General features: G+C 40.3%; 3 protein-coding genes across 5 annotated transcripts in view; 1 reads left to right on the top strand and 2 right to left on the bottom strand.

Moving 5' to 3' along the window:
- Positions 1-6,584, bottom strand: part of ALG9 (ALG9 alpha-1,2-mannosyltransferase) — a 95,685-nt gene extending 89,101 nt beyond the window's left edge. For both annotated transcript variants that reach the window (XM_060017973.1, XM_060017974.1), the window contains exons 1-3: positions 6,430-6,584; positions 5,248-5,386; positions 4,281-4,415 (exon numbers count right to left, since the gene is read on the bottom strand). In XM_060017973.1, coding sequence (XP_059873956.1) covers positions 4,281-4,415; positions 5,248-5,386; positions 6,430-6,560 — 405 coding nt within the window. In that variant the 5' untranslated portion in view covers positions 6,561-6,584. The remainder of the gene's footprint in view (positions 1-4,280; positions 4,416-5,247; positions 5,387-6,429) is intronic.
- A 2,622-nt stretch (positions 6,585-9,206) lies between these two features.
- Positions 9,207-14,027, bottom strand: FDXACB1 (ferredoxin-fold anticodon binding domain containing 1). Its single transcript, XM_060017972.1, has 5 exons — positions 13,830-14,027; positions 13,439-13,595; positions 12,373-12,576; positions 12,052-12,210; positions 9,207-11,264 (listed from the first exon to the last, which is right to left on the bottom strand). Exons 1-5 carry the CDS (start codon positions 13,999-14,001, stop codon positions 10,082-10,084), a joined length of 1,875 nt encoding a protein of 624 aa, XP_059873955.1. The 5' UTR covers positions 14,002-14,027; the 3' UTR covers positions 9,207-10,081.
- Positions 14,028-14,149: 122 nt separating this feature from the next.
- On the top strand, positions 14,150-19,306 carry CFAP68 (cilia and flagella associated protein 68). 2 transcript variants are annotated; one of them, XM_060017175.1, is made up of 4 exons: positions 14,150-14,695; positions 16,721-16,951; positions 17,491-17,557; positions 17,997-19,306. In XM_060017175.1, the coding sequence occupies exons 1-4, from the start codon at positions 14,654-14,656 to the stop codon at positions 18,164-18,166; spliced, it is 510 nt and encodes a 169-aa protein (XP_059873158.1). In that variant the 5' UTR covers positions 14,150-14,653; the 3' UTR covers positions 18,167-19,306. The 2 variants fall into 2 exon arrangements, with proteins under 2 accessions (XP_059873158.1, XP_059873159.1); XM_060017176.2 differs by lacking the exon at positions 17,491-17,557.
- Positions 19,307-26,384: the final 7,078 nt, after the last annotated feature.

The raw sequence follows: 26,384 nt of genomic DNA, 5'->3' as shown, positions 1-26,384 counted from the left end.
ATACATCAGAGTTACAGCTATGGAAATCAGAAGTACTGTATATGAAAAAACTGGAAAGAAATATAATAAAATGGTAAAAGTGGCTATATCAGGCTAGTGAGATTTAGGTACGTATTTTTCCTCCTATTTTTCAAATGTCTGTAATGTGGTTTTTATTAATTGTAGGAATTGACATGAATTTTACAAATAAAAATAACAAAATAATAAGAATTGTACCGAATAGCTTTTATACTACAGTATACTGGTATGTTTAAAAGCAATGAATACCTCTGAAAATAAGCACTATTTAAATACATTCTATGATTAATATTACTACATATAACTTAAAAGTTCTTTCAGTTTTCATCATTATGTTCAATCAAGTAATCAGCAAATGCCCAAGTTCATTCATTAATTCAATAAAACCATACTGAAAACCTACTATACATTGAGCACTCTCTAGATGCTACTAGGAATACAGATAATTTTAGTACAAGGTATCCACACTTAAGGACTCTTCATCTGGTTGAGGAGAGTACAAAAACACACTTAGAAAGTTAAAAATTAACACAAGTTAATATAAGAACTGTATTTGGGAATAGGACAGTGATGCTCCCATAGCAACTAATATTCAACATAGTAACTGGATGTCGGGTTAGTGCAAAAAGACACAGAAAAGAAATGAGATATAAGGAATGGAACAGAAGAAACTAAACTCTACATGCACAGATGAAAGAGGATCCAGAGATTCACCTGACAAACCACGGACACTAATAAGGAAATTCAGTGAGATTTTGATCAAGATCAAAAAGCAAAAATCAACTGTGTTCCTCACAATTGTGTTCCTCACCTGCAATGACCTCCTACAAAAATTACAGAAAACAAGATACCGTTCATAACAGTAACAAAAAGTATAAAGAATCTAGTCATTATCCTAGTCAAAGAATGGATAAGCCTAAAATGGATACATTGTTTACATTTTATTAAAAGACACAGAAAACCTAACTAAGTGGAAAAATACATCATTTTAGGGATGGAATGACTCAACACTCTAAAAATATTGATTCTCATATTAATACATAAATTCAATGCAACTCCAATCAATACCTACCAGAATTTGGGAGAGGGGCAAATTGATTCTAAAATGATTTTTAAAATACAATTTTAAGGACTCCCCTGGCAGTCCAGCAATTAAAAGACTCACCAGAATTTGGGAGAGGGGCAAATTGATTCTAAAATGATTTTTAAAATACAATTTTAAGGACTTCCCTGGCAGTCCAGCAATTAAAAGACTCTGTGTTCTCAATGCAGGGTAACTGGGTTCAATCCCTGGTCAGGGAACTAGGTCCCACATGCTGCAACTAAGAGTTCGCATGCCGCAACTAAAGATCCTGTGGGCAGCAACTAAGACCCAGTGCAGCCAAATAAATAAATAAATACATAAATATTTAAAAAATTAAAAATAAAACACAATTTTTAAAATGGATAGAGAAATTCATCAGCCAAATATTAACACATACTACAAAGCCATAATAATAGAAGCAATATAGTACTCTCTGACAAACTGACCAATGATACAGAATTAAAAAGGCCAGAAACATACACGGGAATGAGATGTATGATACAGATGGTATTACAAACCAGAAGGAAAAGGATGAATTATTTAGCAGATGGTGCTGGAAAATCCAGTTCGCCATATAGGAAAAAATAAAGCTGGATCTTTCCACAATTTATAAAAAATAAAATTCAAATGGACTAAAGCCTTGTATGTGAAAGATAAAATAATAAAGTTACTAGGGAAAAATACATAAGAATATCTTTGTGACCTGTGGTGAAGGATTTCTTTCAGAAAGACCCAAAACCCACCAACCGTAAGTGAAAAACTAATTGGTTTGACTCTATCAAAATTAAAGATTTCTGTTCAACAAAGGACCACAGACAAAGTTAGTAGACAGGTGACAGCCTAAGAGAAAGGATTTCCAGTATCTAAAACCTACAAGGGGTTACTATTGAGAACTTCTACAAATCACAAGAGAAAACCAGAAAACCCAACTGAAAAACAGGCAAAGGATGCAAATAGGTAATTCACAGAAAAGGAAATATGAATGACCAATAAATACATGAAGAAATTCTCCACCTTACTAGTTGTCAGAGAAATGTAATTAAAATGAGAAGCATCTCATATACATGAGAAGGGCAAAAATTAGAAAGTCAGAAATATCAAGTGCTCAGATATTAGGAAGCTGAAACCCCAAACATTATTGTAGGGAGTATAAAGTTGAATAGCCATTCTGGAGAGCAATCTGGCAGTGCTCCATGAAATTAAGTAGCCCATGGATCTATGTACAGGATGCCACTCCTGAGTGTATAATTCAGAGAATTTCACACCTCAATCCATAGAGAGAACAAAGCTGTTCTTGTTTAGGGTAGCAAGTTGTAAAGGTAACCATCACTAGGGGTGCCAATTATTACCATATTGTCTCTCAGCAACAATCCACCCTTTTCTACTCTAATTATGATGATGGGGCTGGGACCCTATAAGCTACAACTCCCCCTTGCCCTGTGGCTCACACTGGCAGAACCTAAAAAGGAGGAAACTGGAAGAAAGAACAAGAGAACAGATATCTTCATTCCTGTTTTGCTTGCTGTTTGTATCACTGATGTAAGAGGTAGGACTCTGGGTTGAATATGCCAAATTTGAAGTGACAGTGGATATCCAAATGTAGATGAAAACCTTAAGCGCTGCATATTGTTATTTCTCTACTAACTCCCCCATCCTATATATCTTTCCTCTGAGGCCACTTGGAGAGCCTGGACTTCCACTCCCCCAAACCTAGCAGTAATGAGGTACCTCTACCCTGACCACTAGGGTGGTATCAGTGGAGGCCTAGTTGGGAACCTGGACTTCTAGCCCCAATTGGCAGTCACAAGGTGGTGAACCCTCTCCTTTTTCCAGCTGCAGTGGTATCAAAAGAAGCCATCTAAAAGAGAAGCAGAATAGTGCAGAGGAAGCAGGCTGGGCCCATGAATAAGATCCAGAGTCTCATACTATAATACCCAAAATGTCCAAGTTTCAACTAAAAATTACTTGTCAACCAGGAAGATCTCAAACTGAAGGAAAAAAGTCAATTAATAGATACCAAAACTGAGATGAGATATAAGAATTATCTGACAAAGTTTTAAAGGAGCCATTGTAAAAATGCTTCAATAAGCAATTAAGAACACGCTTGAAACAAATGAAAAAATAGCAAGTCTCAGTAAAGAAACAGAAGAGAAAAAGAAAAACCAAAAGGAAATTTTAGAACTGAAAAAATACAGTAACCAAAATAAAAGCTCAATGAGTAGGCTCAACAGCAGAATGAAGGAGACAGAGGAAAGCATCAATGAACCGGAAAAAAGACGACAGAAACTGTTCAGTCTGAACACAGAGAAAACAGACTGGAAAAAAGTGAAGAGAGGGCTTCCCTGGTGGCGCAGTGGTTGAGAGTCCGGCTGCCGATGCAGGGGACACGGGTTCATGCCCCGGTCCGGGAAGATCCCACATGCCACGGAGCAGCTGGGCCCGTGAGCCATGGCCGCTGAGCCTGTGCGTCCGGAGCCTGTGCTCCGCAACGGGAGAGGCCACGACAGCGAGAGGCCCGTGTACCGCAAAAAAAAAAAAAAAAAAAAAGTGGAGAGCTTCAGGGACCCATGGGACTGTAATAAAATATCTAACATTCACATCATTGGAGGCTCAGGAGAGGAGAAACAGGGCGGGACTGAAAAAGCACTTAAAAAAATAACAGCTAAAATCTTCCCAAATTTGTGAAAAGACATAAGTCTAAAGATTCAAGAAGCTGAGTAAACTCCAAACAGGATAAACCCAAAGAAATCCATGCTAAGACACATCATAGTCAAATTTCTGAAAGGTAATCAGGTTAGGTCTCAGTTAACTCCTAATTATCCTTCAGTATTCTGTTTAAATTAAGCTCTCCCTAATATGCTAACCCACTGCACATTGTACTTTTCCTCCATGACCCACTGCATTTATAATTACTTGTTCCATGTTCGTCTTCTCCACTAAACTATAAATTCCATGAGGGCAAGGATTTGGTCATTGTTACACCCAGAGCACTTAACAAAGTGTCTACCAAATAAAAGTTGCTCCATTAATACTTGTTGAATAATGAATGAATAAATGATTCTTCTTAAAAACAATCCCCTCCTAACTATGAATATATTTGGTCCCTTTCCCAAATTGTTCCAGAGACTCACCCACCACTTGATCAGTTGTGATTGCTTCCAGGTTGGCCCGCCCTTACCTTATTAGTTTGTAAAATTCTTGCATGAAATGCAGCTGGCCAGGCGTGAAGCAACAGGTAAGCATAGGAGCGAATGGCATAAGCTGGGGAATACTCCCAAGTCTGAAACCCCTTCCCATAGATGAGGTAGTGTGTCTGAAAGTACAAAACGGATGGATTCAGGGTTATATTGGCCAAAAATCCTTGTTAAGAGGATGCAGGTGAAGTTTCTAAGCAAAAGTATTAATGAGACAAAGGTACACAAAAAAGCTGAAATTCTCAATAAGATTTGCAACTAATGGATAAGAATCAAAATGACCCAATACTGAAAAATATTAAGACATTATAAATCCTACAAGATTATTGTTTGGCCAACATTGAAAGCTGGAATTTTACCCTCTATTTATTTTTTAAAAAATACTCATTAACCAAAACAGGAAAACTCTAAATCTTGTATTTTCCTTAAACTACCTACCCTAAGCATTCCTTATTTTTTTATGCAAAATGTGATCAGAAAATTTCACCTCTGCATTTCCTATAACAGGGAGTCCAACAAACTTATAAAAGTATAAATCAAGAAACAGCAATATAAGCATAGTATGTAGCAACATTGTTTATTTTACTAGACATCAGAAGAAAAAAACCAAAAATGTTTAAAGAAAGTGGTTGCCTCTGGGGACAAGGATTTGGCCATGAGAAGTGGAACAGGGAGTTTCTGCTTCTCTTTTACGTTTAATATTTTTAAACTACCTCAAAGTAATATTTTGACTTAAAAACTTTTTAAGAAAATTACAAATTACACCTTTTTTGTATAACAGCAATTCCTATATCATTCAATAGGAGGTAAATCATCAGCTTAGAATACAGAAATGAAAATAAGGTTATTTTACTAATAGTCACACTTGTATATTATTTGTATCTTGATTCATAACAAGGTTCCAAGCAGTGAAATCAAGAACAAAAAAAGAAAACTAAAGAAATCACCTACTGGTTCCCAGTAGTTGAATGTTTCATCACAGTCAGAGATGTTGCTGAGGAGAGCAGCACATAACCTTGCTGAGAGCAGACACTTGAACGCAGTAGATCCTTCAGGTGCCCAGACTTGTCCTGCTTTGTTCCCAGATAACCTGCTCAGAAGCAAAAAAAAAGTATGTGTCAGAAAGGACCTGCTAACTAGAAGGGCTAAAACTAGACAGAAAGGACAACAGGTCAAGAGACACCAAAGCACATGAGTTAGTCACCTAAAAGGGTGAATCGTTAATTGTCCTGACTAGAATAAATAAGGAACGAATTAAGACCTTAATCAACGTTAGTCATTACTGCCTGCTTTTAAGGTGTAAGCTAATTCATGCACTTTAGTTCTTTGCATCTATGACACTCCGCTTACCCCAAGCCAACAAATCGCTCACTTACAGGCCACAAGCTCTTATTCGTCTTTTCCTTATTCTCCTAACAAGGTCATTACTTTCCATGGCTTTATTCATTTCCCCATCTGTTCAAATGCCCAGAAGCTAACTTGTGCAGTGGACATCACCTTTTCCAATTCCATATGCTGACAGCTCCCCAGCGCAGGCTTAACCTGCAGCCCTCCGGCTTGAAAAGAGAGGTGTTTGCTGGTGTGCAAGGTGGTGGGGCCCACACAGAAGAGTAAAGGGTCGGGACTCTGCGAGGACTGAAGGAAGCTGGGATACACACACACACACACCACACACACACACACCACACACACACACACCACACACACACACACCCACACACCACACACACCCACACACCACACACACACACACACACACACACACACACACACACCACACACACACACACCACACACACACACACACACACACACACACACACACACACACACACACACACACACACACACACACACAGCGACGCCCTGGGCCTGGGCCGGAAGCCGCACAGACCTGCAGGGTTTCTTCACTAGCAACACGGTACCCGAGCTGGGGGATCTAATCTAAGGCGGGTGAAGACCCAGCGTCCACCCGCCCTGTAAGAGCAGAAAGAGCAGGGTGAAGAGGCTGCGGGCCCTCCCGGCGGGAAAGTCGGGCAGGGCGCAGCACAGCACAGCGCGGGCGAGACCCTCTACCGGCAGCCCCGCGCCGCCCGCCGCCCGGCCACGCCCCCGCCGCGCCCGCACACCTACTCGGGCCGGGGCTCTGCGCTGCCCGCCTCCCGGCTGCACAGCAGTTCCCGCAGCTTCTCGGCGGCCGAGGTCGTGTCCCCGCCGCTGCCCCCGCTTCCCTTCAGGCGCTGCCGGGCTCCTCGGCTGGCCATGGCAAGAGTGGGAAAAAAGGTAGAACTCGGCGCCCTACGAAGGCGACGAGCGCGGAGACATAGCCTTTGGCTGGCAACGGTGTCCGCCGAGGGACAAAAGACCTCGACATGCGCAGACACGACTAAATTATAGTTTTCTGGGCTAATTGGGGCAAATCCCTGGGTAGAAAAGAAATGCGACCTGAGACTTTACTTGGCCGTTATCGCTATCCCTTCCACATACTAGTAACGCTAGGCATGCCTTCCTCCCTCTCTCTCTGCCTTCACTTCTCAGCATTCTGCACTCTCCTACAAATACTGTCCTTCAGCATCCCTGTTTAAAAGAAAGCACAAATAGAGAGTAATTAATTCCACCGAGTACGCAGATATTCAGTTAAAAATCATAGCACAGCCGCCTACAAAAGAGGAAGTTCTTTAAAGATCACTGGCACCTTGTCCTTTATATTTTGGCAAGTGATAGGGACAGCCTGCAGCTAATTAACTGCTTCAGAGAGATGAAGCCATAATGGCAGAATACAGAATGAGGAGAAAAGTGAAAGACTGAAGAAACTCTGTGCAGCAAATTTAACCAGACACCAGTCACTGCCATTGCTACTACAGCATTATGGTAAGCATTTAATATACCTTATCCTTTTAAAATATAATACAACAACCTTGTTTTATCAAAAAGGAGACTGAGGTCCAAGGTTGCATAGCTAGGAAGTGATGGAGCCATGTTCCAACCCAGGTCTTCCTACAAAATCCATGCTCTTCCAACCAGGAGATCAGGAGAAAGCTCTTGATTTCACACAGGCATTTTTACATGGGCACTTTGATGATATCATGCCTGTGACTCTCAGAGGTCATTCATCTGTTCCTGATACTCTGCCTACTCCCCCAATCACAGAGCTCTATCCCACCCTGTGAAGCTCCGTACCAGTAAGTAAAACAAGGTTATAGAGGGAGTGCTAAACTTGACAGGGTCCCAAGTTATGACTTCATACTAAAAATTCCTGAGTATTAACAATGGAGATTGATCCTATTGCTCAATTCCCACATGAAATTACTAGTTGCCAAATTCAGACATCTCAATGTAACTATATCTCATACAGCCACCTCCTTTTCATTTCACTCTAGTGCAGGCCCCTCCCTGACTCTACCCAAGTCTACTACAGTAGCATCCTTACAGGGATCTCCCATCTCAAATTGATCCTGTGCAATACTGTCCAATTAATTTTCAAAAATACTACATCCCTAACCTACTTTTCTTATCTCCCGCTACTTTCCTATACACATTTTATGTTCCAACTAGCCTGTAAAGTACCCCAAATGCTCCCATATCTCTACCTCTGCTCATGTATGCCCTCTGCCTGGAATGCATGCCCTCCTTGCCTAACAATCCTTCCATCACAACCCTGCCCTTGTTTTAAGATCCAGCTCAAATGATACCTCATCCAAGTGATACCAAACCAAAATTGGGTCTGCTCACCTACACACAGAAAAGCCAATGTACTGACACCAGGTTGTGCTGAAGCAAAGTACAGTGTCTATAGCAAGGAGAAGAGGCAGCTTATGCTCAAAAGACCTAAACTCCCTGAAGCTTTCAGGGAAGGTTTTTTAAAGGCAAGGTGAGGGAAAGAGTTGAGGTGTGCATGATCAGCTCATGGACATCCTTGACTGGTTGGTGATGAGGTAACAGGTTGGTATTTCAGGGGTCAACAGCATCAACCTCCTGGGGTCTTTGTGCTGGTGATCAGCATGCAATTAACTTCTTCCACCTGGTAGGGGTTTAGTATCAATAAAACATACAAGGATATGGCTCAGAATATTATCTATGGCCCTTGAGGAGGAACTAAATATACTTGACTTTTTTTATGGCTAAACTATCATAATTTTGTCTTACATGACTGTTTTCCTTTGTTTCTGCATTTTCTCATTTCTCAGGTTAAATCTTTTCTTTGGTGGACTTCCCTAATGGTACAGTTGTTAAGACTCCCTCTTCCATTGCAGCAGACGCAGGTTCGATCCCTGGTCAGGGAATTAAGATCCCGCAGGCCACGCGGCCAAAACAAAAAAACAAAACAAAAAAACTACTCTTTAGAGTTCGGGGAAGGCCTAGGAGGCTAAAGCTTTTCTGCAAACAAGAGGCAGGAGACTCGGAGAGGGTGGGGGAATCTGTCTTCAGGAAGGCCCTGCAGGGTCTGCTTGGTTTCACATGTACCAGGCACTACTGGGGATGGAAGAAAGCTATAAATCACATTACCTGCCCTCGAGTAGCTTTAAGTCTATGTGGAGAGCTAAGCAATACATATGTCCATAAGACATCCCTTGATTCTTCACTCCCCAAACTTACTCCCATGCCAGTTTTCCTATTCTGATTAAAAACACTTCTATTCTCCCAGTTGCTTGGGTCAAAAACCTAGGGATTCTGTTTGATTCCTCTATATCTCTAACTCCAAAACATTCATGCATGCACATATATTTAAATCATCAGTAAGTTCTTCTAATTATTACCCAGTCCAAACACTTTTTACCACCCTGGTCCAGGTCACCATCATATCTTGGTTGCATTATTATAATAACCTCCTAATTTGTTTCTTTGCTTCAATTCTTGCCTTTCCACATGCTCTTCTCCAAATGCAAGAATAAATAGACAACATATTAAATCAACTATACTTCAATTAAAAAAAATTTTTTTAAAGGAATTAATAAGACAGTTATTTCCTTCACAGAGTTTACAATATAGCTCCAATTGGTGGAGCCTAACTATTAATTAACAGGAACATACATTAATGCACATTATAGCACCCCATTCTGCAGAGTCCTGGGCTGAGCCAATCTCCCAAAGTCCCTTAGAGATGCTTACAACAGAAGTCCCAAAACCTAGGGGGGAAAAGTGTAAAGTTAATCACAGTTCAGAGATTACTGTTGAAAAAACTATGGAAGGAAAAGTAAAGTAACAAAGTGGCAGAAAGAACAGGGGCTTTTGAGTCAGACAGACCTAGGTGTGAGCTCTAAGTGAGACACTTACTTAGTTCCATGACTTTAACAGCAGTCAACCACAGAATAAACATGATGACGATACCAATAATACGGGACACTTGCAACTTTTACCCAAGGTAATAAATGCCGGTCTGTCTGACTCTAAAAACTATTCTCAATGATTTAGAGAGATGATATGATAGAGTTAAGGAAAGAGGAATTGACAATTCGGAAAATATATTTATAAATATATTTGACGAGACACTCAAATTCTACTGCTTCAGCATTACAGCATCTAGTGTATAAGATGCTGTTTTGTTTGTTTTCCTAGTCATTACTCACGAACAAAATATTGCACAACTCCAAAGGTCACCACTCACATTATAGTCTGTAAACTTTAAGTGATCGAGTCACAGATATGTTTAAAGTCAACCATCAGTAGCTATAGTCACAAAGTAAAAGATTAAAAAAAAAAAAAGTCTGGAAAGAACTACAGGTTACAAATTGGTCTTTTTCATCCACACCTGTGAGGATCACTAAGTAGAGATGAATTTACTAAACTACCTAGGTATCACATGTAGTCGTTGTTGAATCTCCTTCCTTAGCTGGGACTGCATTGATGCTACCTGCTGCTGGGTAAGGGCCTTGTCACAGGTCTGGTAGGTCAATCTATAGCAGAGGCTGACCTGTTCCGTCTTTGGATGCTGAAAACGACTAAGGAATTGTATGGATATGACAGTGTCCTGTGACACTGCTCGGGCCACAGTGTGAAACTCTACTTCATCAAATCTTTTCTTTGTATCTAACCAAAAACTAATATCATGCACATAGTATGGAGGATATAGGGAATAGCTTTTAAAGGGTTCTATTTTCCCAGGGGCAAAATTCTTCAGGAAACGATTATCAAAGGTCCACAACATTCTCCAATCAGAGATACCCCAGACAAGCATGGCTAATAGGTCCAAGTTCATAGACACACACACAAAACACTGGTCTTTGTGTATGATGCTTGTAGCAGATGTGGTAACAGACCCAATAATCAAATCCTTCACACAATCTGGGCCAAAATTTTGAGACTTCACAGTAATCATATAATCTTCCCCAGGTGGCTGAAAGACAAATTCCACTGAACTGCCCAGCTTAGAGCCCTTGAGCAATGTCTGGGTCAGAAGGCTATCTAGAATGCCCTTCAGATGATCCAGTAGTGACTGAAGACAGCCATCCTTCAGATTTTTATTAAATCCAAGGATAAACAAAGTCTCATGAAATGCTGGCATCGTGAAAGGTGAGATGCGGCACTTCTGAAAGACAGGTCCACTGAGGATGTACAGAGAACCTGGGAGGAAGTCTGGTGCTTGGATTAGAGCCTGAACATGAACTAGAAGAGAAGGTCTAAGGCAGACCTTGGCCTGGCTATACGTTCCTTCCTGAGCTTCTTCCTTACTGTCTCTTCTAGGGTTCTTGGGAAGGCTGAGTTCTGAAAATGACACTAGAAAATCCTCCATGTCTTCTGTTGTCCCACCAGTGAGGGACTCAAAATTTGAGTTATCTTCATGGAGACTAATCCAAAAGGCAGATGATAGGATGTCACAGTGGCAGGAAGTGAGAACACTGGTGTCTCCCTGTGGCAGCAAAGGGGAAGAACACTTCAGCCTTTTTAGAGGGAAAGCTTTCCCCAATTCAGCAATGAGTTTCTCATTTATGGTTTTGATAGGATGATATGAAGGTGCTTCTAGGAAACCCCTGTTTAAACACACACAAAAATAAACTTTTTTAACTTAAAATTATTAATAATTATAACGTAGCTAGAATTAAAAGCACAAATAGCTGTATAGAAAAGAATTATCCTTAAGTTGATCCGGAAAGGAAACAAAGAAATCATCTACCATAAAGAGAGATATGTGTTTCAGAACTCTGACAGCCTACAATAAACCAGAAAATACGACAATTTAAAAAAAAAATTTATTAGAGTACAGTTGATTTAAAATGTTGTATTAGTTTCAGGTGTACAGCAAAGTGAATCAGTTATACATATACATATATCCACTCTTTTTTAGATTCTTTTCCCGTATAGGCCATTACAGAGTGTTGAGTAGAGTTCCCTGTGCTATACAGTAGGTCCTTATTAGTTATCTATTTTATATATAGTAGTGTGGATATGTCAATCCCAATCTCCCAATTTATCACCCCACCTTATCCCCTGGTAACCATAAGTTTGTTTTCTACATCTGTAACTCTATTTCTGTTTTGTAGATAAGTTCATTTGCACCCCTTTTTTTAGATTCCACATATAAGTGATATCATATGATATCATATGATATTTGCAGAAAATATGATTTTTAAATTATATATTATATTAAAAATATAATTTTTAATTCTAAAGAGACTTGTGCAGGCCAGACTGACAAGTATTCACAGCATGACATCATTAACAATTAATGTGGCATCCATTCAATGTATGGTTGCCTGATTATCAAGCCAATCAGGATACAACTAGAGATAGAAGTGATTTCTGGTAAAATCAGGTTACCTGTTCAGCTTTCCTACAAGTACTTCCGGTTCTAGAAAAGAAAACCACTGGTCACCCAGTTTGATCCTGGAAATTCTTGGTTGCAAACCTTCATAGGGTAAGCTCCGGGTAAAGATATGGTTCAAAGCACCTTCTACATGAAAGGACTTATCTTGACTCCTGGCAAAATAGACAGCAATTATTAAGACTGTCATTATTAAAGAAAGCAAGTATTTCTAGAGACTGAATCAAGAAATAGACAAGGAAAAAGTATGTCTCTGAGATTTTTTTTTATCATTAGTGAGAGAGATGGAAAAGGCTTAGAACTCTGTTATTACTTACCTATATCCAGTGCACTTGTACCCTGGCACAGCCTCACAGCTGAAGGGATGCACATCACTTAAAATGAATCCCCCTAGAGCTGCCATAGCAACCACTTGCCAACTGTTGTGCCATTCTCTCATGGGCTTATCAGCAGGAGTCCCACCTTGTCCTCTACACAATGCCACATGGACTTCTCCTTCCTCCGCAAGAACATCTGCACAGCTAACGGGGGTAGGGAAACACCAGCCGTTTATCAGAAACAAGTACAAGTTACCATAGGAGTTAGCTGTATATATATGGTTTGGCTGTTAAATAGTTAAAATCAAATCATATCTATTTGCAAAGGTCTATTAGACTTCAAACATGCAAAAAAAAGTAGCTGGAAGTAAACAAGAATTTAAATTCAATGTTCAACTCATAACTGATACTAGTGGCTGACAACAGAGTTATCCAACGTTGTTTTTGTATTGTACATCTATATCTCATTGAAAAGTCAATGTCTGCAAAGTTCCTATATGTGATTCAGCGATCAGGCTGTTCTTCTCCACTTAGACAGTTGTCCTTTTCACTCCCCTCCTGCCTGTTAACTTAAAATACTGCCTCTGTGAAAAGTTTCATGACAACTATGAGCCAAAGAGACCTCCATTAGTATCATGTGTTATTGTATAATAGTATAAAGCACTGTTTTGCGTTCACAATAATTTTATGAGGTAGTTACTGTTAATATCTTCAGTTTATGGATGAGGAAGCAAAAGCAAGTAAGGATCAAGTAAACTTAATCCCCAAAATCACAAAACTATTAAGTGGTGGGTGGGGATTTGAATGCAGGCAGTCTGGCTCCTAAATTAGACTATACTACCATCATTTCCCATTATCAAAAATAGATGATCCTCCCTTTGCCGAACGAACAGTACATTATGAGTACTTTTATTTAGCATTAAGGTTAAATGTCTGCCTTTCCAACTAGATTGTGGGTTCCTTTGGAGCATTATATTCTCTTGTACGCCATATTTCCCAGACTACCATGTTTGAGCGCAGTAACTATGTAATGTACCTCTTAAACATTTCACTTCTGAGTGCTCACCTCTGGAAAAACTTGGCAAGCAGTTCCCTGTTCTTAGCTACTCCAGCTTTGCGTCCACAGTGCGGAAAGTTAAAATAAATTCGATCAAACTCTCTGTCTTGCAGTTCAAAGGCATCTACCAGCTGGGTGCAGTCCACACCAAAGCGTACCTCGGTACCTGGAACGAAATATAGACAGAAAGATGTCTTAAGACCTGGAACGAGAGAAAACCCCTCCGTAACCTGAACCATGCAAAACAACCCAGGTCTAGGCACACAGCAGGCTCTCTGTAAATGTCCACGTAAAGACCAAGAGCAACCCCCAGATTCCTTGAATCCCCACGTGCCCACCCTTTCCACTTTGGGCGGTGCCACAGCTGGGCGGGGCTTCACGGAGGGGTGGGCCTGGCTACCTCGCTCGCGCAGGCGCTGCAGATTCTCCCGGGCCAGCGGATCCCGGGCCAACTCGGCCGGGCGCTGGAGACAGGTGGCAGTTATACTGGTGCTCGGATCCAGGGTCTCGCTCAGAGCGGCGGCGAAGGAGAAATTCCCCTCCCCAACCAACAGGAGGCGCCGAGGGGCCATGGCCTCAACGTGCTCCCAGCTCGCGTTCTCGGAGGCGCTCCTTTTTACGTCACTTCCTTCGCCGGTTTCTTGCGGCCCCACCTCTTCACCCGTCGCTGGTTGATGACGCTCTAGAGCGCCCGGTTGTCTTGACAGTCTGGTGCAGCAACATCCGAGGAGGAAAATATCCCTGAGTGCAAAAGCGATACCCCGACCGCCCCGTTCCCTCACTCCCTCACCCTATCGGAAGTGTTAAAATAGATGCCTTTGGGCTTCACTGGTGGCGCAGTGGTTGAGAGTCCGCCTGCCGATGCAGGGGACACGGGTTCGTGCCCCGGTCCGGGAAGATCCCACATGCCGCGGAGCGGCTGGGCCCGAGAGCCATGGACGCTGAGCCTGCGCGTCCGGAGCCTGTGCTCCGCAACGGGAGAGGCCACAACAGTGAGAGGCTCGCGTACCGAAAAAAAAAAAAAAAAAAAAGATGCCTTTGAGCCCTGAGCGACTTCATCACACCTATATGAGGTCACAAGCAGTCACTAGTGCCGAGGGACAGGTCGAAGGTGAGGCGAGTTCTGAGTGAAGGAAGCAGGGCCGGGCTGAGGCCAAGAAGAGGTTGGGCTGTGTCCTGCATCCTGACACAGAGGATTTTCTAACAGCCTTCATCTCATCCGAAATGACTGCAACCCATTGTTACTGCTGTTCGGAATTTCTCCAGGTGCTTCTATTTCCTACCTTTTATTCATTCAAGAAATGTTGAGTGTCTGTTATGTGCCAGGCCTGTGAGAGCAGTTAGATATATGGAGGAACAAGATGTGGCCTGTGATTTCACCAAGCTTGTAGTCTGGTGGAGGATGCACAGCAAAAGAGGCAATTCTGATTTAGTGGGATGCAGTGCTATGAATGGAGTAATTCAGGGTGCTGTGGGAGCACACAGAGGGGAACCTTACCAAGTTTGGGGGTGAAGTGGAAAGATTCCCTGGATGAAGTGCACCTGGGTTGAAAGCTAAAGGGAGGAAAGTACACCTTACCTGAGTCAAGAGGAGTGAAGAGACAGAAGGAACAATACATGCACAAGCATGATGGAAAAACACAACAGCTGAGTTTGGCTGAAATGTACTTTGAGGGAGAGTGGGTAACAGATGAGACGGAAAAGTTAAGCAGGGACCAGGTCATATAGACATTTTAACAACCTTGAACCTTGCTCTGAAAACAGTGGCCAGCCAGTGAAAAATTTTAAATAGGAAGATGACACAATTAGATTTTCATTTTCAAAAATTCTGCTTTCCTATGGAGAAATGATAGGAGGAGAAAAAGGCGGATGGCAAGGAGGTCAGAGAGAAGGCTACTGCAGTAATGGAAACTAAGGCTGATAGTGATCTGAACTGGAACTTGGCAGTGGAGATGGAGGGTAGTGGACTGATTCAAAAATCAACAAGACCTAGTGATTGAGAATGGATGTAGGGAGTTGAAAGAGAAATCAGAGTCTAGGATAAGCCCCAGGTTTCAGACTTGGACAACTGAGTGGGTGGTGATGTCTGTCCTTACAGCCCCAGGGACGGTGTCATCTTGGTTTGCAGTCTGAGTACTTGGTCTGTTGGGCTTTGTAGGACCAGGTACTCTTTAGTCATCATGCTGTTTGTTGACATCAGTGTGTGCATCTTTCTTCACAAAGGCACATGGTGTGAGAGCAGTTACCTTTAAACCTACAGTGTTGGCTTTGTCTCTACCTGTGGAAAAGTGGGTGGGTGGTGACTCCCAAATCATGGCCATCTGGTGATCTGGGTGATCTATATTCTTTCTTTGCTTGGAGAACTGGGAGGGCCAGGTTTGGTAACATCTCTTCCTTTAAAGAACATGGAACGGCAGAGTAAGGTTTTCTGTCACTCTACTATAAAATCTTCAGACAACACAAGCTCCTCAACTTCAAATTACTCAGCTTCAGGGGAGGTATTGTCTTGCTCCTAAACCAAGGGACCAGACTCGTCTTTTAACCAAAAGTAAACATGGTTAGGCTTCTGATTACTTACAAAAAATTGAAATTCAGACATTGGTCATCTGGTATGTGCCAAGTACTATTGATTAGGAGGGTAAACAGAAGGAGAGGATACGGTAATGAAAAAGACACAGATCCTGTCCTCAAGGGATCAGTGTAGGAGATTCCACACTTCCTTGAAGAACTCTAACATATGGTATAAATTTATAAATATATAAAGATGTGAACATAAAGTTCTGTGTGAGACAAGTGAAAGAGAAGTTAACTTGAGGGAAGGCATCATGAAAAGGGAATGGCACATCCTGAGAAGTGACATTTGATCTGGGCCCAGAGGGAAGGAAACTGTCATTTATTGATCATTTATTGTATTATCTAGTTATCCAACTCTCATTTCTTCCTGTTCCCTTTGACGATAGCAATACTCTTAGTCCTTAAATTCCTACATCTCAAAATTACCAGAACATTTTCTAGTTCTCCATATAGTATTGGGGGTACTGAAGTTCTCCTGTCTTTTACCGGGGGGGGGGGACATTTAATCTATATAGTCACCTACTACTGCTGATTGAGAGGGCAGGTCAAAGGATTCATGAACTTGGAGAGAAAGAAACTGAACCACAACAATTAAACTGGGAGGAAAGCCTAGATTCTTAGAAGGTGTTATGTTATGCTTGGCGAAGGAAGAGAAAGGGAGGCCTTTTCTCCTCTCTGGTTTGTGCAACAAGCTTTTCTATTCCTGCCTTTTCCCAGAGAGAGTTCCTCATCTCATTCCTTACAAACCCACACTGTGGCAGCCTCGTTAATGCAGATGGCCATGCTGAAGTATGGACAGATTGGAATGATATGTCCAAGTTTTTCCAGTATGGATGGAGATGTACCACTAATGAAGATGCCTATTCAAACCGTACCCTCATGGGCAACTGGAACCAGGAGAGATATGACCTAAAGCATATCGTGCAGCCCAAACCCTTGCCTTCCCAGGTAATCGAACTTTCTCTTCTTTGTTTCCTTCTGTTAGAAAAGGAAATACCAATGACCATTTGAGAGTCAGGAATCTGATAACTTCCAATGCTGAGATCTCTCAGACTTCTGTTCATTGAGTGGTTGGGAAAGGGCAACAGTCCTCAGCTGGAATGCCTATCCCACTTTACTATCAAGTTGACCATTATAGTATTGTAAGGTAATGAAAGGATGGGTAGCATGCTTTTTCTCTTGCTTCTCTTTGGACTTCATCAATCTACAGAAATATATATATATATAATGTCTTCTGACTCAGGGTAGCTTCTTCCCTGGTCCCTGCCTACGTAGACTTGTTGTTTATCTGCATCTTTCCCTTAAATCTCCTAAACAAACAAACCAACAAAGGATGTGAACATTAGTAGGATATAGGCTAATGACATATAGACTTATAGTCAATCTAAAATATGACACAGCCTGTTAGAATTCATGTCATTGTATCCTGTATTTCCCAGTATTGGTTATAGACTCTGTATTTTTAATCTACTACTTTTTCTTTGCAGTTTGGACACTATTTTGAAACGACATATGATACAAGCTACAACAAAAAAATACCACTTTCAACCCATAGTAGGTGGACTATCTTTTTTTTTTTTTTTTTTTTTCAATACACGGGTCTCTCACTGTTGTGGCCTGTCCCGTTGCGGAGCACAGGCTCAGCGGCCATGGTTCACAGGCCTAGCTGCTCCGCGGCATGTGGGATCTTCCCGGACCGGGGCACGAACCCGTGTCCCCTGCATCGGCAGGTGGACTCTCAACCACTGCGCCACCAGGGAAGCCCTGGACTATTCTTTTTAATTCTTATATTCTCAGGACCTAACTAAATGCTTGGAACATAGAAGGAACACAAATAAAAGTAAATTGAATGAGTGAATAAATGAATGAATGAGTGAATGATTTCTCTGTTTTCTCAATTTTGACATGATTCACTGTCTATTCCCTCACTGTCTATTCCCTCAGAAATAAGAATGAGATTGGTTACTAAGACTCCTCTTTTCTCTTCCCTCAGGGTTTAAGCGAGAGCCTCACTGGTTCCCAGGACATCAACCTGAGCTGGTTCCTCCTCCATACAAATGCACAGAAAAGTCAACTTACATGAGTAGCTATTCAGAGCCTCACATTGAGCATCACTCTGTGTGTGTGTGGAATCCTAATAACTGCCAATTTCAGAGTCCATGATGCTAAGAAAGAATAAGGTTCATTTTTCCAGTGTAGAGTGTAGGAAGGAGCACATTCTAAGAACAACTAAGAATTTAGCTGACTGTAGCACAATCTTACTCTCTGAGTAAATAAAGCACAAAAAAATATTCTCTATTCCTTTTTTTTAAACCAAAATTTAAATGTCAAATTTAAGTTAATTATTTCTACTCTTAGGTCTACATTATGGGTGTTGTAGGAAGGCATTAAAAAGAATTATTTCTCTCAAATCTACAGCCATTCTGCTTTTCCCTGCCTTCCATCAGGGGCGGAACTGCAGAATCCATCATGACTTAGGATACATTTGGCTAGATGCTTTCTAGATGTGAGCCTGGTAGTCATGGTCAGATAGTTTACATTTACTGTGACCTTAATGAATATATCCCCTCTTAAGGACTAGAAAAAGAAAAATAACTGTTTATTATTATAGAAGATTTAAAACATACAAAAGTAGACAGAATGGTATAAAGAACTCCCATGTACCATTACCCACCTTCAACAATGGTTATAACCAATCTTATCTATCCCTATCTACTTTCTCTATTTTTAAATTTTTCTCAGAAATTATATCATTTCATCTATAAATAGTTCAGTTTATATCTAAAAAAGATAAGGACTGTCCATTTTTTACTCCCCCACAAAAGTCACCTAAGAAAACTTGATCAAACAAAACGGAGTTATTTATTAAGCCTTTGGCAAGGAAGAACCTCAACTTGACACAGTCTTCATAATGATTGAAAAGGGTGATGTTAGGGTAGGGTATTTTTAGGAATTTGGGATGACTCAGCTGCTTTAAGATGGGTCTTGCATTGTGGGGAACTGGCAGCGATTGAGAAAATGTTGTGAATAGTTTAGGGTTGGTGAACACTGGGAGACAATAGTCTTAACATGGCTAAACATCAGTATTTTCCAATTTTTTTGCTCTCCTGTTTAAGATAACAATATAATATTTGAGAGATATCTCCCATATATTACCTCCCAAACCTTCATTATTTTATGTTACGGGTATAAATATGGAATTATGTTATATATGATGTTAGGTACTGACAAAGTTTTATTTTTTTTCTGTATGGCTATCCAGTTGTCCCCATATTAGTTATTAAAAAGACCATACTTTCTTCACTGCTCTTCAAAGCCATTTTTGTTTTTCATTTTAACATCTTTATTGGAGTATAATTGCTTTACAATGGTGTGTTAGTTTCAGCTTCACAACAAAATGAATCAGTTATATATATACATATGTTCCCATATCTCTTCCCGCTTGCGTCTCCCTCCCTCCCCCCCTCCCTATCCCACCCCTCCAGGCGGTCACAAAGCACCGAGCTGATCTCCCTGTGCTATGCGGCTGCTTCCCACTAGCTATCTACCTTACGTTTGGCAGGGTATATATGTCCATGCCTCTCTCTCGCTTTGTCACAGCTTACCCTTCCCCCTCCCCATATCCTCAAGTCCATTCTCTAGTAGGTCTGGGTCTTTATTCCTGTCTTACCCCTAGGCTCTTCATGACATTTTTTTTCTTAAATTCCATATATATGTGTTAGCATATGGTATTTGTCTCTATCTTTCTGACTTACTTCACTCTGTATGACAGACTCTAAGTCTATCCACCTCATTACAGATAGCTCAATTTCGTTTCTTTTTATGGCTGAGTAATATTCCATTGTATATATTTGCCACATCTTCTTTATCCATTCATCCGATGATGGACACTTAGCTTGTTTCCATCTCTGGGCTATTGTAAATAGAGCTGCAATGAACATTTTGGTACGTGACTCTTTTTGAATTATGATTTTCTCAGGGTATATGCCCAGTAGTGGGATTGCTGGGTCATATGGTAGTTCTATTTTTAGTTTTTTAAGGAACCTCCATACTGTTCTCCATAGTGGCTATATCAATTTACATTCCCACCAACAGTGCAAGAGGGTTCCCTTTTCTCCACACCCTCTCCAGCATTTCTTGTTTGTAGATTTTTTGATGATGGCCATTCTGACTGGTGTGAGGTGATACCTCATTGTAGTTTTGATTTGCATTGCTCTAATGATTAGTGATGTTGAGCATCCTTTCATGTGTTTGTTGGCAATCTGTATATCTTCATTGGAGAAATGTCTATTTAGGTCTTCTACCCATTTTTGGATTGGGTTGTTTTTTTTTTTTGATATTGAGCTGCATGAGCTGCTTGTAAATTTTGGAGATTAATCCTTTGTCAGTTGCTTCATTTGCAAATATTTTCTCCCATTCTTAGGGTTGTCTTTTCGTGTTGTTTATGGTTTCCTTTGCTGTGCAAAAGCTTTTAAGTTTCATTAGGTCCCTTTTTTTTTTTAATTTCCATTTCTCTAGGAGGTGGGTCAAAAAGGATCTTGCTGTGATGTATGTCAGAGAGTGTTCTGCGTATGTCTTCCTCTAAGAGTTTTATAGTGCCTGGCCTTACATTTAGGTCTTTAATCCATTTTGAGTTTATTTTTGTGTATGATGTTAGGGAGTGTTTTAATTTCATTCTTTTACATGTAGCTGTCCAGTTTTCCCAGCACCACTTATTGAAGAGGCTGTCTTTACTCCATTGTATATTCTTGCCTCCTTTATCAAAGATAAGGTGACCATATGTGCATGGGTTTATCTCTGGGCTTTCTCTCCTGTTCCATTGAACTATATTTCTGTTTTTGTGCCTGTACCATACTGTCTTGATTACTGTAGCTTTGTAGTATAGTCTAAAGTCCAGGAGCCTGATTCAGCATATCTTTTATTGTGATAAAATATACATAACATAAAATGTACCATTTTGGGACTCCCCTGGTGGTGCAGTGGTTAAGAATCCACCTGCCAATGCAGGGGACTCGGGTTCAAGCTCTGGCCCAGGAAGATCCCACATGCCACGGAGCAACTAAGCCCATGAGCCACAACTGCTGAGGCTGTGTGCCACAACTGTGGCCCAATACAGCTCTAGGTGAGCACCTAGAGCCCGTTCTCCACAGCAAGAGAAGCCACCGCAACGAGAGGCCCACGCACTGTAACGAAGGGTAGCCCCAGCTCGCTGCAACTAGAGAAAGCCCACCTGCAGCAATGAAGACTCAATGCAGCCAAAAATAAATAAAAAATAAATTTTAAAAAATGTTTTAACTTTGTTTTGTTTTGTTTTGGTTTTTTTTTTTTTTTTGCGTTACTCAGGCCTCTCACCGCTGTGGCCTCTCCCGTTGTGGAGCACAGGCTCCGGATGCGCAGGCTCAGTGGCCATGGCTCACGGGCCCAGCTGCTCCACGGCATGTGGGATCTTCCCGGACTGGGGCACGAACCTGTGTCCCCTGCATCGGCAGGTGGACTCTCAACCACTGCGCCACCAGGGAAACTCTTAACTGTTTTTAAGTATACAATTCAGTAGCATTAAATACATTCATAATGTTGTGCAACCATCACCACTATCCGTTTCCAGAACTTTTTCATCATCACAAACTGATTCTCTGTACCAATTAAGCAATAATTCCTCATTCCCCTCTTCTCTTGTCCATGGTAACCTCTATTTTCTGTCTCCATGAATTTGCCTATTATAAGTACCTCATATGAGTGGAATAATACAATATTTTTCTTTTTGTCTCTAGCTTATTTCGCTCAGCATGTTTTCAAGGTTCATCCATGTTACAGCATGTATCCTTCTTAAGACTAAGTCATACTCCATTGTATGTATAATACCACATTTTGCTTCTCTATTCATTTGTTAATAGACACTTGGGTTGTTTTCACCTTTTGGCTAGTGTGAATAATGCTGCTCTGAACATTGGTGCACAAATATTTGTTTGAATCCCTGCTTTCAATTCTTTTGGGTATATACCCAGAAGTGGAATTGCCGGATCATATGGTAATTCTGTTTAACAGTTTGGAAATGCCAGTTTTCCATAGTGGCTGCACTTTTTTACATTCCTATCAGTAATGCACAAGGGTTCCAATTTCTCCACATCTTTACCAACACTTATTTTCTGGTGTTTTGTTTGTTTGTTTTCATTTTATAATAGCCATCTTAGTGGGTGTAAAATGGTATCCCGCTGTGGTTTTGATTTGTATTTTCCTAATGGCTAGTGATCTTTGAGCATCTTTTCATGTGCTTATCAGTTATTTGTATGTTGTCTTTGGAGAAATGTATATTCAAGTCCTTTGCTCCTTTTTGAATTGCGCTGTTTGCTTTTTTGTTGTTGAGTTGTACATGTTCTTTATATATCTTTATATATTCTGGATACTAATCCCTAATCAGATACTCTATGATTTGCAAATATTTTCTCTCATTCTGTAGGTTGTCCTTTCACTCTCTTGATAGTGTCCTTTGATGCACAAAAGTTTTCAGTTTTGATGAAGTCCAATTTATCTATTTTTTCTTTTATTGCCTAAACTTTTGGTGTCATATCCAATAATCATTGCTAAAATCAATGTTGTGAAGCTTTGTCTCTATGTTTTCTTCTTTTAGCTCTTATGATTAGGTGTTTGATCCTTTTTGAGTTAATTTTTGTATATTATATAAGGTAAGGGTCTAATTTCATTCTTTTGCATGTGGATATCCAGTTTTCCCAGCACCATGGGAAAAGACTGTCCTTTCCGCATTGAATGGTCTTGGTGCCTTTGTCAATAATCATTTGACTATATATGCAAGAGATTATTTCTGGGCTCTCTATTCTATTCCTTGGTCTATGTCTGCCTTTATGCCAGTACCACACTTTTTTGATTATTGTATATATTTTTTGATTATTGTACTTTTGTAATAAGTTCTGAAATCAGGAAGTGTGAATCTTCCAAATTTTTTCCTCTTTTTCAAGACGGTTTTGGCTAATTCAGGCCCCTTTGAGATTCCATGCGAATTTTAGGGTGGAATTTTCTATCTCTGCAAAAAACATTATTGGAATTTTGATAAGAATTGCTTTGAATCTGTAGATCACTTTAGCTAGTATTGATATCTTAACAATATTAAGTTTTCCAATCCATGCACATAGATGTCTTTCCATTTATGTCTTCTTTAATTTATTTTAGCAATGTCTTATAGTTTTTAGTGTACAAGTTTTTTGCCTCCTTAGTCGAGGTTATTTCTCGACTATTCCTCGAATATTTTATTCTTCCTGATGCTATTGTAAATGGAATTGTTTTCTTAATTTCCTTTTTGGATTATTCATTGTTATGTATAGAAATGCAACTAATTTTTGTGTGTTTGTTGGTTTTATATCCTGCAATGTTGCTGAGCTTGTTTATTAGTTCTAATTTATATTTTTGGTGAAATCTTTAGGGTTTTCTATATGTAAGATCATGTCTTTTGTAAATAGAAATAGTTTTACTTGTTTCTTTCCAACTTGGATGCTTTTCTTTTTCTTGCCTAATTGCTCTGGCTAGAACTTGCAATAATATATTGAATAGAAGTGGTAAAAGTGGACATCCCTGTCTTGATCCTAGTCTTAGAGGAAAGGCTTTCAATCTTCACCACTGAGTATGATGTTAGCTGTGGGTTTTTCATATATGGTTGAGGTAATTTCCTGATACCTACAACTGAGTTCATAATCTTCAGTCTCAAATTTGTCCATCTTATATATTTCATATCTTGGTGAATTCCATAGTTTTCTTTTATGTGTCTTAACCACTCTTTCTTATTTTTAATATTACATATTGCATAATAAATTCACACAGTTGTCAAAAACAGAAAGCAAGGAATTATTTTGAATCCCCCTTTCTCATCCTTCCCATTAAAACAGATACCAAGCCCTAGAAATTCTATCTCCACATTATGTCTTGATTATGTCCCTCTTTGTTACATCTCTATCGCCTTTGCCATATTCCACTTTCCCATTATTTCTCGCTCTTACCCTTTTGGTTGATGTCTCTATTTTCCATTTTGGTCTGTATTTATCAATCACTATATTGCTCCCAGATTAAGTCTAAAAATGCAGAGTGGATCATGCTACTCTCTTGGTTAAAATCTTTCACTGGCTTTTATAGCCTTCAAAATAAATTTCAAACTCCTTAGCAGAGTTTTCTCTACTTTCTGACTCTTATTCCTCATCTCCCACATTCCCTCTCATATATCTAGTGCTCCAACCAAACATAAATATCAATACCTGCCTGGGCACTTCATGCTGTTCCGCCTTCTAGATGCATTTTTTTCCCTCTTAACCTTGCTAAGTCCTATAAACCATTAAGAATTCAGTCAGACACCCACTAGGATGTCTATAACCAAAAAGATAAATAATTATAACTGTTGGTGAAGATATTGAGAGGTTGGAACCCTCATACACTGCTGGTGAGAATTTTAAATGGGCAGCTGGGCTTCCCTGGTGGCGCAGTGGTTAAGAATCTGCCTGCCAATGCAAGGGACATGGGTTCGAGCCCTGGTCCGAGAAGATCCCACATGCTGCGGAGCAGCTGAGCCCGTGCACCACAGCTGCTGAGCTTGCACTCTAGAGCCTGCGAGCCACAACTACTGAAGCCCGCACACCTAGAGCCCGTGCTCCTCAACAAGAGAAGCCACTGCAGTGAAGTCTGGGCACTGCAATGAAGAGTGGCCCCCGCTGGCCACAACTAGAGAAGGCCCGTGCACGGCAACAAAGACCCAACACAGCCAAAAATAAATAAAAATAAAATAAATTAATTTTAAAAAATGGGTAGCTGCCTTGGAAAATAGTCAGACAGTACCTCAAAAGGCTAGATGGAAAGTTACCATATAATCCAGCAATTCCACTCCTAGATATATACTCAAGAGAAATGAAAACATGTCCACACAAAAACTAGTACATGAATGTTCATAGCAGCATTATTCATAATAGACAAAAAGTGGAAGTAACTCAAATGTCCATCAATTGATGAATGGGTAAATAAAAGGCAGTAGATCCATGTAAAGAAATATTATTTGGCAATAGAAAGGAGTGAAGTACTGATACATGCAACCATATGGCGGATACTTTAAAACATTCTGCTATGTGAAAGAAGCTAGTCACATAGGGCCACGTACTGTATGATTCCACTTATATGAAATGTCCAAAATAGGCAAATACATAGAGACAGAATGTAGACTAGAGGTTGCCTAGGGCTGAGGGGTGGGCATTGGAGGGTGATAACTAATGGGCATAAGTTAGCATCTTGGCTAATGAAATGTCCTAAAATTGACTTTGGTGATGGATGTACAACTCTGTGAATATAAATAAAACCATTAAATTGTACACTTTCAATGGGTAAATAGTATAGTAATGAATGATATCTCAATAAAGCTGTTAAAAAATTTGGTCAGGGGTAACCATCTCCAGGATTCCTTCTATGTCCAGAGTAGGTAATCCTCTTAAGGGTCCCCATAACAGACATTTTGAGTGGACATCGTAGAAACTTGAAATCTACGTCTTTTTACTTGCCTGTTCTTCTGCTCAATTTTTAATTGTGTTAGGGCAAGAAAGCATGTCTTATTTTTGTAGCCAGCACATGGTAGGCACTCAAATAATTCTTGAATGAATAGTCATTGTAAGGGACTTCCCTGGTGGCGCAGTGGTTAAGAATCCGCCGGCCAATGCAGGGGACACAGGTTCGAGCCCTGGTCCGGGAAGATCCCACATGCTGCGGAGCAGCTAAGCCCATGCGCCACAGTTACTGAGCCCGTGCTCTAGAGCCCACGAGCCACAACTGCTGAAGCCCACGCGCCTAGGGCCCATGCTCCGCAGCAAGAGAAGCCACTGCAATGAGAAGTCCGTGCACCGCAACGAAGAGTAGCCCCCGTTCGCCACAACTAGAGAAAGCCCATGCACAGCAATGAAGACCCAATGCAGTCAAAAAAATAAAAAGAAATAAATTAATTAAAATATATATACATCAAAAAAATAGTCATTGTAAATCTTCAAAGCAAAGATCAAATCCAGTGCAATATTCAAATAAAAGGTGAGGTATTAAATAGAATAGCATTTTTCTAAGCATGAAAATATGTATCATTCCCAAACCATTAGGCAAAACATCCATTTGGTTTCTAAATGTTACATCTTATTGAAATTATATGTATGTACTCTACACACATTTCCCAGATTTCTTCTTTAAAAAAAGATAGTTTAAAAAAGGTAAAGCGCTTCTTAGCACAGTGCATACCTAATAGTAAGTGCTTAATAAATGTTAGCTCATATTAAAAAAACAATAAATGCTAATTAAAATTGCCTCAACAAACTTCTGGCATAATTCAGACATAAGGAATGAAGTAGAATTATGGAAG

This window comes from Delphinus delphis, chromosome 8, assembly GCF_949987515.2.
Source record: "Delphinus delphis chromosome 8, mDelDel1.2, whole genome shotgun sequence".
Taxonomy (NCBI): Eukaryota; Metazoa; Chordata; class Mammalia; order Artiodactyla; family Delphinidae; genus Delphinus; species Delphinus delphis.
This window is presented reverse-complemented; position numbering and strand designations above follow the sequence as displayed.